Source organism: Lucilia cuprina, chromosome 6 (genome assembly GCF_022045245.1).
Source record: "Lucilia cuprina isolate Lc7/37 chromosome 6, ASM2204524v1, whole genome shotgun sequence".
NCBI classification, from domain to species: domain Eukaryota; kingdom Metazoa; phylum Arthropoda; class Insecta; order Diptera; family Calliphoridae; genus Lucilia; species Lucilia cuprina.
The window spans coordinates 27,092,510-27,107,332 of NC_060954.1; the positions used below are offsets into that span (position 1 = coordinate 27,092,510).

Below are 14,823 nucleotides of genomic sequence, written 5' to 3' on the forward strand. Positions count from 1 at the left end.
ATTTTTGTCGTTGGTACTAAATTATGAAGTCCTTCAATTAAACTATCTAAGGTAGATAATTGAAGATCAACATTGTTAGTATTGAAAATAGGAGATGTATTAAATTGATTAAAATAGTCACTTATGTTTTCAAAATTCAGGCGATTGTAATCCTTAAAGTCAATCCAGGTACTACGTAACTGAGAGGGAAAATATGTGTAGGTAGGCAAATATGTGTACAGTGAAGGCCACATCTAGAAATTAAAGAACGTAAATTGCGAGATTTAACAATATCAAAAAGATTATAGTTAAAATCTCCTATAACAATAATATTGTTGTATTGATCAAATAAGTTATTATGGATACTTTCAAATGCATTATTGTCGCCGCCGGGTAAATATACAACACCAACAATTACAAAGGTTCCATTTCCAAAAACTTCCACAAATAAAGACTCACAAACTCCATATTGTTCAGCACGAAAGAGTATGCGGTAACGAAGTTTATTAGATATGTAAAGGCAAACGCCGCCACCTCTGGTTGGGCCACTATTATTAGAAGTAGTATTCCTGATACGATCATTTCTTGCAAGATTATAACCGGAAAGTGTCAACGATTGGGATATTAAGTGAGGTTTAAACCAAGTTTCTGAAACTCCAATGATATCAAGAAGACTATTGTAGAAAAAACATTTAAATTCATCTAATTTTGTGCTGGATGCAGAGGCGCAAAGACTCTGGGCATTAATATGACATATATGACATATATGAAAATATGATATATTTTGCCTATACGAAATCATACTACAGTATTCGTTTTTACTGTACAATAATTAAGCTATATTTAGCCAAATTTATTCTCATAACTAAAAACTACCGAAATATAAATTTAATTTTGAAAATAAAGGTACTATTAGACGTAGGGTTCTATAAATCGACTTTCGTATAATAGAACAATCGACTTTTTGTCGAAAAAAGTCGAAAAGTCGAAGACGACTATTTTGTTCCAAAAAAGTCGATAACTCGACTATCGTCTATGAAAAGAGTCGACTTTGTAAATAAAAGTCGAAAAGTTGGAAAGAGTCGAAAAAAGTCTAAAATAGAAAGAAGTCGAAAAAACTAAAAAAATTGCAACAAATAGAAAAAATATAAATAAAATTTTTTATTAATAATAAATAATAATAATATAATGTTAAATGGCAACATTATAAATTTACGCTTCTGGCAACTTTATAAATTTTTAACTCTGGTCGGAAAAAGTCGAAAAAAGTCAAAAGTCAGAAATTGTCGAAAAGTCGGAAAAAGTCGACTATTTATAAAATATTAAAAGTCGAAAAGTCGACCTTTTATTAAATGAAAAAAGTCGAAAAATCGACTTTTAACTAAATGCAAAACGTCGAAAAGTCGACTTTTCATAAAATGCAAAGGTCGAAATGTCGACTTTTAATAAAATGCAAAAAGACGAAAAGTCGACTATTCATAAAATGCAAAAAGTCGAAAAGTCGACTTTTCGATTCAACTATAGAACCCTAATTAGACGACATGTATTTTACATATGTACTGTCAAAATTTCCACTGCAAAAGTTGTACATATCGTCTGATACATATGAAACATTGCATATGTAAAATACATGTGGAAATACATATGTATTTTTTTCGATTTCGACATAAACTAAACAGCTGTTTTGTTTTGAAATAAAATTTTTCGAAAAAAATATAAATAAAGAACATTAAAAAGTAAGTATTTTTTAATTTTTAATAAATTAATTTATAATTTTAACGATTTTTACACATTAAAAAGACAGCTTTGATTATATTTATAGGTTATGTCATATGAAAAAGCAAAAGGCAGTTGTGATAGCAAAAATTATGAGTCGTATGTAAAATAAAAATTTTGACATACATTTGGAATTACATATGGATAAAAAAATGACAATACGTACAGTGTCTCTCATAAGTATTCGAATTTAGGTATATGAAAAGAAACCAAATTTAATAACATATTTTGTATGCAAAATTAATAAATTAATTTGTTAAATTGTCTAGACAGTCCTTAGCTTTGATATCACCTTTTCTTAAACTTTAAAAATTCACATTTACTTAAATTAATTAAACTTTTTTTAAAAAAAGTCTATAAAATTACTTCACAAAATTATTCGAATTTTTCCTGTATTTCATGTTTGACCATATTTTACGAAACATAAAAATTGCTTAAAATTGTTTTAAGAGGGTACTATCAACCGAAATGATATATTTTTGGCCCACAATTTTGGGGCATTTGTACCATCTTTTCATATAATATCATTAAAATTGCGATTTTTGACCATATTTGCCATTTTTTCTCTTTTTGCAGAGACAAAACCAAATTTTAATATTGGGATTTAATAGATTCCTTGAGGTGTCTAAAAATAATAATTTTTGTTATAAGGATCTGTTTTTAAACATTCCAAGATATATTTTTGGTATCGTTCTTCTGTTTCTAATTAAATTATCTTGATCTTAACACCCTTTTCGTACCACTAAGATCGATATTTTCCGACAAAGATGGCTAGTATATATTATTGTAGATATAAGCACTAATATATTTTAAATTTTCAAGACATCGTAGCGGCATACAACTCCAAAACATGCCTTAACAAAACGTGATCCTATACAGTAAATTTTAGTTGTTACTACTCATAACATTCATGATTATGTTGCCCACTACAACAACACTGTATGTTCAAAATTTTGGATTTATTTTGATCATAGTAGATAATATTTAAACAGATATCAATATTTTTGAGTTAGATCATAATTATATGGTGGCATTCAGCCTAGAGGCCATTTATTATAAAAAGAATGATTCCACTTTATTGAATGGCGTTTCTTCTAGGCATGCTTTGGAGTTGTACACTTCCACAATATATTAAAAACTTAATACGTATAACAGCTGATATCTAAAACAATATATAGAATACAAGTTTCCCCAAAAATTTTGACCCTAGTATTATAAAAATATACTTGAGTTCCAATAAATTGAATTAGCGAAAGAAGAATGATTCCAATAATATATCTTGGAACGTTTAAATACAGATTCTTGTAACAAAAAATATTATTTTCAGATACCTGAAGGAATTTATTAAATCCCAATAACAAATTTTGGTTTTATCTCTGGGAAAAAAGAGAAAAAAGTACAAATATTGCCAAAAATCGCCATTTTAATGATATTACATAAAAGGTGGTACAAATTTCCCAAAATTGTGGACCAAATGGTCCAAAAATATATCCATTAGGTTGATAGTTACCCCTTAAAACAATTTTTAGTAAAAAAAACATTCGATTCTAATTTTTGTGATTCGTATAATATAGTCAAATATGAAATACAGAAAAAATTCGTTAATGTGAAAAAGTGTATTTTAAGTGTATAATATTTTTAAAAATGTTCTAATTTTTAAAAAATATAGAAAACTCTGTGACTTTTAATATAAATAACAACTTATTTTTGGAAAGTACAACAATAATGCCATATTTTCCATTAATTATTGGTTCATTTTTGTAAACAAATTTTGACAAGTTAGTATTTCGAACAAAAACAAATTGCCTGTGGTTTTTGTAGACGTTTGTTGTACAACAACTCGTGTCGCTACTTTATAAATTTACTTTGGTTTATACCTTAAATAAAAGCTTAATTCATTGGCTATTAACATATAGAAATTTATAATAGAATTATATAAACATTTTTTCCGATTTCTTTTAGATAAAAAAAGTCGGGTCAAAATATATATTTTCCGGAAAAAAACCCAAAGTCGGTTTATTTTTATACCCTTCACTTTCGTGAGAAGGGTATATAAGTTTGTCATTCCGTTTGTAATTTCTATAATATAATTTTCCGACCCTATAAAGTATATATTCTGGATCCTTATAGATAGCGGAGTCGATTAAGCCATATCCGTCTGTATGTCTGTCTGTTGAAATCAGTTTTTAGAGCTGGGGTCCTCTATCGGCGAGATCCGAAACTGCAATAATTCTGTTAGACATACTTTCGAGAAGATCGCTATTTAAAATAAACAAAATCGGTCGGTAAATAACAGAAATATGAGCAAAAATCCGAGACAACCTCTGAAAATTTTATCAAAAAAAGTTATATTTTTTTCATGCTTTGTTAAATAAGCAACAACAACACTGTATATTAAGAAACGATGTACACGTGTGTGTAGATGTATGTATATGGTTTTATTCAGCTGTGTGTTTTTGTTTTGTGAATTCTCTTCGTATATTTGGATGTATGTTGGTTTTATTGCGTTGTTTATTTTGTTTTTCTGTGTTTTTCGTTATGTATGTTTAGATGTCTGTTGGTTTTGATGCCTTGCGTATTTTGTTTTTTATTTCGTTTAGCGTTGTTGTTCATTTTGTTTTACTTTTGGTGTAATAATAATGTAGTTGGGAAAAAATTTATAAAACTAATATGTTTAAAATACACTATGGTGAAGGGTATATAAGATACGACACAGCCGAATATAGCACTTTTACTTGTCTACAATAATTTTATATATCATTGGAAAAGTATTTTTAATAAATTTTTTAGAACCAAAACAGTTTTCGAGATATACACAAAAATGTATTAAACTTTGGAGCCCCGCCCACTCGAAAGTAGGCGTGGCCGACAAAAAAAATTATATCTTTTATCGTCTCAAAACGCTCTATATTGCGATTTTTTTTTTTTTTTTTGAGAAATATCACTAAAACCGACTTCTTCCAATATTTTTTATTCATTGACATTTTATTTTAATTAAAATTGAAAAATGAATATTTGTACATTTTAGTATTGAAAATAAAAAAAATGTAATTTACATACTTTTTTCATTTTGCATTAGTGCAGAAAAAAAATAACAAAAAACGTGTTTATAATATGATTTAGGATAAAATATCTTTTCAAAAAATAAATAACTAATATTTTCATTCACTGCCATATAAAATTTCATTAATAACAAACAAAAAATAACGTCCAAAAAATACATTTTTTATTTAGTACCTACAACCAAAGTAAATTAATAAAGTAGCATCACTTGAACAGCTGACTATTTTTTTAACTATAGTTTCTATAGAAAAATAAAATTAATTGTCAAAGTTTTTGACAACTAATTTTATTAAATTTGTGAAAAGTTGAAAAAATTAATTAAAAGTGGTTTTAAAGTAGTTTAAAAGTGTTATAAATTGTATAATATATAATAATATAATTAAATCCTTAATATTTTCAACTTAAAAGTAATATTTTATATTTATGTTTTGTTCACTTTGTTGTTAAAGGAAATTTTCTTAAATTTTATTTTGACACATTCTTAGATTATTCAAAAAACAAAATACATGTGTTTGTTTTAGATGTTGTTGTACAACAAGAGATGTCGCTACTTTATTAATTTACTTTGCCTACAACTGTGTTTATTTTTGTGCTTCTACTTATACATTCTCACCAGTATGGTCTTTGACAGGGGCTTAGGTCCTTGACAATTAGTTTCGCCTTTATACCTTGTTTCATATAAATCGGTGAAACCACCTTTAGTACTAATGAAACATGTATTTGGCATCCCTTATCTCTAATGATTGAAAGAAGGACAAGCATATGATTGAGTATACATTTCTTAGTTTTGCTGAATGTCAGAATACGCACTCAGAATTTAGAGCGGTCCTTAACGCATCTTATATATTCGCAATTTTTTTATTTTGATGCACTCGGATGGTTTTCAAATTTGAACCGGCCAATGCCGGCGTATACATAATTAATTAAATATTTTGAATTATGTTTAAAATTGTGTTAATATTAAAGTTTCTCCCTTATGTATTGTGTATTAACAATCATACACATATATGCACTTATGTATCTAAATATTTTGATTTCCAATGTCACAGATGTGCTTGCTCTGCAGTCTTATGCTTTGAAAGTGTTTTTATTACCGGACTTTAAAAATATATGTGGCGTGCTTACATTATAATAAAATATAGTCTGGCAACACCCTCGACATTTCCAATTTGTAAAATAAGTAACTATTTGTGAGCAGTAAATAAACTAATATTAAAATAATGTGTAAAATAATAATAAAAACTAAGAAACTTTCTAAATAAGAAATATAATAATATAACAATTATAGCACCTAAAAAGTATAAAATTAGGCAACACCTTTGTAAATTTGGTGGTTGTTTGTGTAAATTTCCAGTGCTACTACTGCTTTTCTCTACACCGTTCTTTTGTTTTGATGAATCCCGCAATATATACTCTTATTTGTTATATTGTGTAGTATATTCATATTGGAAAATAAAACTGAAAATAAAAGGGTAATAAAAATGAATTCGGTATAAATTATTACAAAAATGAAATATATATTTCTTAAAATGTTTGTGTATATAAAATAGCTTTAAAACGTAGTAAAAAATTTAAAAAAAGCAGTTTGCAAGCAAAAAGTTAAGCAATAAATTATATTATGGAATGGAATATAAGAAGGTAAAATGTTATTCATATATGTTGTATGTAATTAAAAAATTTTCACATATGTATGTAGATATACATACATACATACATATGTATATGTCCAATATGTATTAAATTATTTAATTTTTAATATTTGCATTATAGGTATTATTTGCAGGAATTTCCTAAGTTTCTGTAGTTCTATTAATTATTTTAAGTTAGTAATTATTTTATGTAAATCTAGTACACATGTATATCCAGTATTCTCGCAACCCAAACACCAAGAAATATTAAAATACCAAAGTACAAAAAATATATGTAAAAGGATAAAATGTGGAATTTTTACACAAAAAAGTACTACTAGATCAGTGTATCATTTGGTCGCCCCTTGTTTCTGTCTTTTATTTTTACGTAAATTTTAAAATAATAGTACAACTCAAGCAGAAAAAGTATATCTTTTCTAAAAGTACTATTTGGAGAACCAAAATGTACCAAAAATGTTGTTCATCCTCCACTCAAAACACTATTTGGAGAACCAAAATGTACCAAAAATGTTGTTCATCCTCCACTCAAAACACTACATTAACTGCCTGCTCCTCTGTTCACTTTATATTAACAATAACAATTTTTCGAATTTATTTGTTGTTTTCGATATAAAACTAGAAAGTAGGTAATTGTTCGTTCGCATTTAGAGGAACAGGCCCTACATGTGTCTAATGTATAAGTTATTATGTGAATTTTGTATATATTTGAATAAACTATACACATAATACGAGATTAGTTGATAGTTTTTAAAGGGAGACATTTACGGAAATTCAATATTTTTCACGATGTAAATTTAATAGCTTAATTTTTTTGTTATTAATTTTTTTGAAATATCCAATTCATATCCGATTGCAATCTTCAAAAAATAGGAGTACGGTATTCATATTTTCTAATCTAAGTTAGATTATTTTTTATTATTTGTAGTAAATATTAAAAGGATTACACAAATCCATTCTATTTAACGTAATTTTAAATACAATTAACGATTATTTCATTAAAAATCCTGTATGAAAAAGTCAGGATCTACAAAATCTGGCATCTGTTCAAATATCTCGTAAATTATGAAGATATCTCGAACTTTATTTCATTAAATGATTATTTGAATACTTGATAAAGTATTTTTTAAATCTTTCATAAAAACAAAAAATTTTATAAAAAAATGATAAACGCTTATGGTAATGTTTTAAAATTAATACCATTAGAGCGTCCCAAAATAGTAAAACTAAAACTAATTAACAATATTCAATTAGTTCAGACCAATTTGCAAAAATATTTTTGGAAAAAATTTAATGTTACACCATAAAGCATATACATAGTCAAAAAGGTTACGAAATAACTCATTTATAGGTGGTTTTTAACATGAATGCATTTTTTAATACCAGAATACGAAGTCTAACTATGTTTTTAGATCTAAATGAATTCAGAAAATATTTTAGAAATTCATTAATCGAAAGTATAAAGCTTTAACCAACTTTCAAAGAAGTGGTATAATAGGAATTGTGTTTATAAACCGGTTACCCGGTTTTTTTGCATATTTCGGTTTTTTATGAACTGGTTTTTAGATAAAATCGATTTCCGTTTTTAATGTCTCGATTAATCGGTTTTAAAAAATTTTAATTTTTAGTACAAAAATGTATATTTTTTTTGACAAAAAATCACATTTTTAAAATTTTGTATACAAAATTTTAAATATTATTCGTGTTACACAAAAGTTGGGATATGTTAAAAAGATTTTATGTATATTAAATAAAGATTTACAATTTCAATAGTCGTTTTATGGACAAGAAATACTGTAACAAAAATTACAATTATTTTTTCCGCTATAAGCTCTCTAAAACGGAAGTTTTGAGACCAATTTCGGAAAAGATTGCAAAGATTGCAGATTTTTACAAATATTGTTATTATATTTCTCATATTTAGTACATACATAAATAGTATCATATATGTATTGCAACGTCAATTTATCCTTCCTATGACTACTTCCATGTATGTACATAACTACACAATTGCAGCTTCAGATCTGTATAAGTACAGTAATATATCATAAGAAAGTATCTTATGATATATTACTGTACATAGCTAAACTAAAAAGTGCAAATATCTTATTTAGCAATTCATAATATTTCGCAAAATATCATCCAATTAAATATAAGTATATTTAATAGATTTCCGTACATTTTTTTTGTTCTCGGTTAATCGACAAACCGGTTTTCTATGAATGACCAATTTTTCGTTAACCGACAAACCGGCTTCTTCAAAAGTCGGTTTTTTATAAACACTAAATAGGAATGATTCATAATAGGTCTTGACAAAAAGGGTATAACCAAAGTATAACAAGTAGTCCGACTCTCATATACAGGAAATTACTCTCTCACATCTACGAGTGTCGTGTAAATTCGACTCTCTTGTGAGAAATTTAAACTTGTCAAAACACTCAAATGTTTAACTTACTCTTTTGGCCACTTTTAAGGATTTTACGCAAATTTACGGTTGTGCACACAAAATTTATATTTTTTTAAAATAATTTTATTTCACTTTTCATACAAAAATTTTTTTAACTTTCTTAAACTAGAAAAATTTATTTTTTTCTAATTATTGACATTTTATTTTTGTTGTTGTTGAATATTACTTTACAGAGTTTTAATTTTTGGTATTGAAAATTCGAACAAATTTAAAATTGTAATTTTTTTATAAAACTCTGTTTATAATGCACCAATACATATACATTTTTGTTACTAACACATATTTAGAGTTAGGTACTTTTTCACTAACACATGCTTAGAGTTAGGTACTGCTGTCAAAGAGTCGGACTACTTGTTATACTTTGGGGATAACATAATAAACTTTAGAATGGAACAGAAGACCAAAAGTTGTAAGTAAAAAAATTAGCCCAAGATATATTCTAATATTTCCAAAAAACAAATTTTATATAATGACGGTTTCGTATTACGTCTCTTAAGGGACTCTGAATAAATTACTGCATATTTGTTGGTAATCGGCCATGACATGCTTCATCAAGTCCCTCAAAGCCGTTGTTAAAAAGGCATTAAGTTCTGGAGGCGGCTCATACAGCCAAATTTTAAGTAAAATCTTGACAGAAATAACTGATGTTGTATTGCTACACATTAATTACAAATATTTTCGGTGATAGTCCTTGTTTTGTTTTTATTTTAAAAATATTTCAATTTAATGGAATACTATTATTTTGAGCTATAGATTTTGTATATAAATTAAAAAATATATATTTTTTTAAATGAATTTCCTTAATTTCGGATGGCTAAAGCGATAACAAATAGTAATGGTAAATAAGAATACACACCACTGAAAAAACTCGTAAACTTCGATATTACTCTCCATAATAAAATTTAATTAAATGGGATAAAAGGATTCCATTTTTTCAAACATGTGAGTTAAAAAGATGATGTTTACAAGTGTAGAGGAGCTCTAGTCGGCCCGAAAATGCATTCCATTTTGCTTGTGTCTAAAAATAAATTTTTCTGTATTCTATAAAAATATCATTTACTATTTAAAAATTTTTCTGTCCCAGGTATTACTTGAACTCGAGTCTGAAATAATCATTTATTCATCAATAATATCTTAAATATTTATAACAAGAATTATAAAAATTAGAAGACACAAATCACTTGAATAGGGAATTTTATTACATCTAATATATCTTGTAGCTTTTCTGGTGTATTACTTTAGTTCAATGAAAATACACAAAAATGAATAAAACACAAAGTACTACTAGTTTTTATAAAATGAGAAGAATTGTCTTCCTTTATTTGGTAATTTTCCTTATGATGGAATGTACAACAAGAAGTGCTCTGTAAGGTTTCTAAATGACCAATAACTAACTGCTAATATATCTTGTACCATTTCTGGTATATTAATTTAGTTTGGACTTTCGGCGTCAATTCGTGGTTCAATGGAAATAAATAAAAATTAATAAAACACAAACGATTGCTAGTTTTTATAAAAGGAGAAATATTGTTTTCCTTTATTTGATATTTTTCTTTATGATGGAATGTACAGCAAGGATTGCTCTATAAGGCCTATAAATGACGAGCGACCAATAACTACTAATAGATCTTGTACCATTTCTAGTGTATAATTTTAGTTTGGACTTTTAACGCCTGTTTCGGCGTCAATCCATGGTTCAATAAAAATACACAAAAATGAATAAAACTCAAAGGATTACTAGTTTTTATAAAAGGAGAAGAATTGTCTTTCTTTATTTGATATTTTTATGTACAACAAGAAGTGCTCTATAAGGCTTCTAAATGACGAGTGACCAATAACTACTAATTTCTTAGTATATGGAGGCAAACAATGTTTAAATACAGTCATCGGTTTACTCGCTAGTTATACCCTACACCACTTTAGTGGGGAGGGTATATTGGGTTTGTGCTGATGTTTGTAACGCACAATAATATTGGTCCTATACCCACCCTAAAGTATACCAATCGGCTTAGAATCATTTTCTGAGTCGATTTAGCGATGTCCGTCCGTCTGTCCGTCCGTCCATGTAAACCTTGTAATCAAACTACAGGTCGCAATTTTTAAGATAATTCAATGAAATTTGGTACATAATCTTATATTGTCCCAGGGACGAAGCCTATTGAAAATGGTTAAGATCGGTCTATTATTTCTCCTAGCCCCCATACAACTGAACCCCTGAATAGGGCTTGTAAACCTTGTAATCAAACAACAGATCGCAATTTTGAAGATAATTCAATAAAATTTGGCACTCGATCTTCTATTGTACCAGAGACGAAGCCTGTTGCAAATGGTTTACATCGGTCCATTATTTAACCTAGCCCCCATATAACTGAACCCGCCTAATAGGGCATTTAAGTCCATAATTGTGTTTAATACACTCGTATCTGGACAAAAACCTGCCAAACCAAGTTTTATACTAGCCTTGAAACGATAAAGTTTAATAATTGCTTAAATTTTATATTTAACCTTAAATATATTTTTTTTTACAGACATCGAATATGTGAAATAAAATATTTACTCTCCCTTGGAATAAGCCGTGGCGTGGCGTGAGGGCTTAAGTACTTTTTAATTTTAAAATATTTAATTAAAAACTTAGAAGGAAACTAATTATTCCGCGAAATACATTGTGGTGTTATAGTCGGGCTTGACCGACTATAACATTCTTACTTGTTTTATTATAGTTTCCCATCATAGATGTAAAATTATGGTAGTAAATCATTATGATTTACACTTAGGGAAATACCCCAAATAATCGATTTGTACTTAAACATTGCCGGCCCTCTTGCAATAAAATAAATATTAAGCCATTAAGGGCTTATACATAAATGGCATACATTCGAATAAATTTTTTCTTAGGCCAAAGTATCGCGAATACTATTAATCAAAAACAATTTTTTTGGATTTAACCAAAGTTTTATAATTTGTATTTAAGAATGATATAATCGAAGGTTATCAACCGGTTCGAATGTGTAGTTGTTGCTGAGGTTGACAGCCCTTGGCCGAAACTGTCATCGCAGCAGCAGCCCGCTTTATTCCTGCTGGTCGACTATCCTTAGTGCGGCCGGCCGCACTTCACATCAGAGGCAGCGAGACTAGCAGACGAGCGCGATGACCTCCGAAATATCAGCCCCGACGACCCACGTATTGTCCAGCTGAATCATGATATCAGCAGGTTGGTAAATAAGGACAAGCGGAGTAAATGGTTAGATCATTTGAAGAACTGCAACTTGAGCTCAGGTGTTAGTAAGTTGTGGTCTACGGTTCGGTCTCTCTCCAACCCGATTAAGTTTGCAGATACCACTATTTCCGACCCTCAACGGTGCTCGCGTGCATTTTGCCGACATTTTATTGAGCACCCAGAGAGAGATAAGCCGAAACGAAGCGTTGTTCGCAAACTTGACAACCTTCCAGTCTCGGACATTCCACAACCTGTCTGCCATGCCACACTCTTCCAGGACATCCTGTAGTCCACCATGACCAACAACTTGAACAGGTGGATTGTAAATTATCTAAGTGGCCGTCAGTCGTTCGTTGAGTTTAGAGACAAATGTTCCAAAACCCGTAGAGTTAAACAGGGAGTACCACAGGGCGGTTGTCCCTATTGTTTAATTTTTACCTCTCTAAACTCCCCACACCTCCACAAGGTCTGGAAGTGATAAATTATGCGGACGACTGTACCATTATGGCGACGGGCCAAAACGTTGATGAGCTATGCGATTGAGTGAATGGTTATCTCGGAGAAATAATTGTCTGGCAACACCATGTCTTGCTAAACGTGCTCATAAAAATCCTCTTGATTGAAAGTAAAAAACGTTGTTCATTTAGTGATAATATAAATAAAAAATTTTCAAAAAACAATCTATTAACTTAAATATGTTATAAAACAAATGAAGTTTTAATGAAATAACCATCAGTGAATAAATTACTAAACAACAACCCATCCTGTTGCAAATAATAAAAAAAGTTAACATTATAGTTATCTCTTTTTCGCTTGTGCAAATTATACGTATAAACTATCTAAGGCAATTATCAAACATTAGTTTTTTTGCACACTGTAATTCTTGTACATTTCTGAAGAATTCTTAATAATTCAAATATGCCTGCTCTTTGTGGAGCATGTGGGCTAGATGTTGCTCGGAAAAAAAATATTTTATGTGTTTTATGCAACAAATGGATTCATGCTGACTGTGATGATGTTTTTGTTTGCTGTTCTGGACAAAAACAGGAATTTATCATACAACTGCAAAAAATGTATGTTAAACCCCCCCCCCCGATCCCGCACATGGGGATAGTTCTTTTAAAGATGAAATGAGAAAAGAATTTGCTGATTTTAAGAACTCGTTGAAGTTTCATGCGAATGATATGAAGCGTCAACAAACAGAAGTCAACGTTAAATTTGATGCAGTTGTCACTGAAATACGGAAGGAACTTGCTTTTAATCTCAAAGAAATAAAAGATGAAGTTAATTGCAACAGTTTAGTAAAGTCTAATGATATTGCATGAACTGGAAATGCTAAACCATATGATTCAACATCGGCTAAACAGACTTGACATTATTATAACCGGACATTCCAAGGATATTGATAATCTTACTGATATGATTATATAATTAGGATCGTATCTAAAAGTACAAATCTCATATAAAGACATTGATAATGTAATTTATATTAGAAAGAAGAATGCTGTATTGGTAAAATTTTCAAATGTTTTGGTTCCAGATAAATAATGTCGGCATATTTTAAATAAAAAAATCTTGTTAAATCTGACATAGAAGGTGAGAACGAATCTGACCGGATTTATTTGAATGACAACTATTCATTTCTTGCTTATAAGTTATTTCGAACATATTGGAAGTTAAAAAAAGATAAGAAAATTGAATACTTCAATATTATTAATAGAGATATGTCAAAATCTAAAATTAAAATGCTTAATGGTAATAAAAAAATTGTTAATTTGGAAGAATGTATTGCTCCATTTGAGTTGAGCTCTTAATATTATAAACCAAAAAATATATCTACACTATTTTATTTCTTTATTAATTAAAAAAATAATAATAAAAAAATATTGTATATTAACATTTAATGAAGGATATTCACACTGACGAAATATCAAAAAGTAACACATTTTTTTTCGTATATCATTTTTTAAAGAATTTTTTAGTCCTATTACACCTATTATTATATCTCAACCAAAGAATGTTTATTTATATATGCACTTGGTCGCGGAAGTATGTATCTTTTGTCTATTTTTCCATAGGCCTTTTTTTGTTTTTAAGCTGAATATTTTTATAATTTTTTTTAAACTTTTTGCGACTAAATGTATGTATATATATTTGACATACCTATTCTATAACTTAGAGCGTGGCTGAAGAGTGAGCGTGAAATGTCAATCCACCATTACAGGATACGATTGACATTTCTCCTTATGTTCTAGGAAGATAGCTAGTTAAAAAAAATATCAACTAATTAGTACCGATTTGTCTGAAATTTTGAAAGTGTGTGTACACCTTCATGATTAAATTTAAATACTTATATTTTTTATATATCTTGTAAATTTTAATGTCTTATACATAACAGTTTGTTAAAGGGTAATGGAACTAAGTCTATATGAAATTATTAATTTTTTAAGCCTTTGATAGATTGTTGTTAATATATACAAAAAAAGTATTTACATGCAGGAGAATTCAATCAAGTGGAGTATTTTTATGAAACTCCAATAATTAATAAGTTATGAATTATTTCTACATATAATTTCTGTTCACTTATAAGTACTTGGCTCCCCCATATGAATAATTATTACCTCACCTTTGATGCCGATTAACATTAATCTTGGACCCATAGCCGGAAATATTAG

The 14,823-nt window shown here is 28.5% G+C and overlaps 1 protein-coding gene across 3 annotated transcripts in view; it reads left to right on the forward strand.

The window, feature by feature from the left end:
• Positions 1-5,614: 5,614 nt before the first annotated feature.
• Positions 5,615-14,823, forward strand: part of LOC111679324 (probable serine/threonine-protein kinase DDB_G0282963) — a 342,621-nt gene continuing 333,412 nt past the window's right edge. For 2 of the 3 annotated variants that reach the window (XM_046953880.1, XM_046953879.1), the window contains exon 1: positions 5,615-6,456. In XM_046953880.1, coding sequence (XP_046809836.1) covers positions 6,442-6,456 — 15 coding nt within the window. In that variant the 5' untranslated portion in view covers positions 5,615-6,441. The remainder of the gene's footprint in view (positions 6,457-14,823) is intronic. The other variant, XM_046953878.1, reaches the window with a different exon arrangement.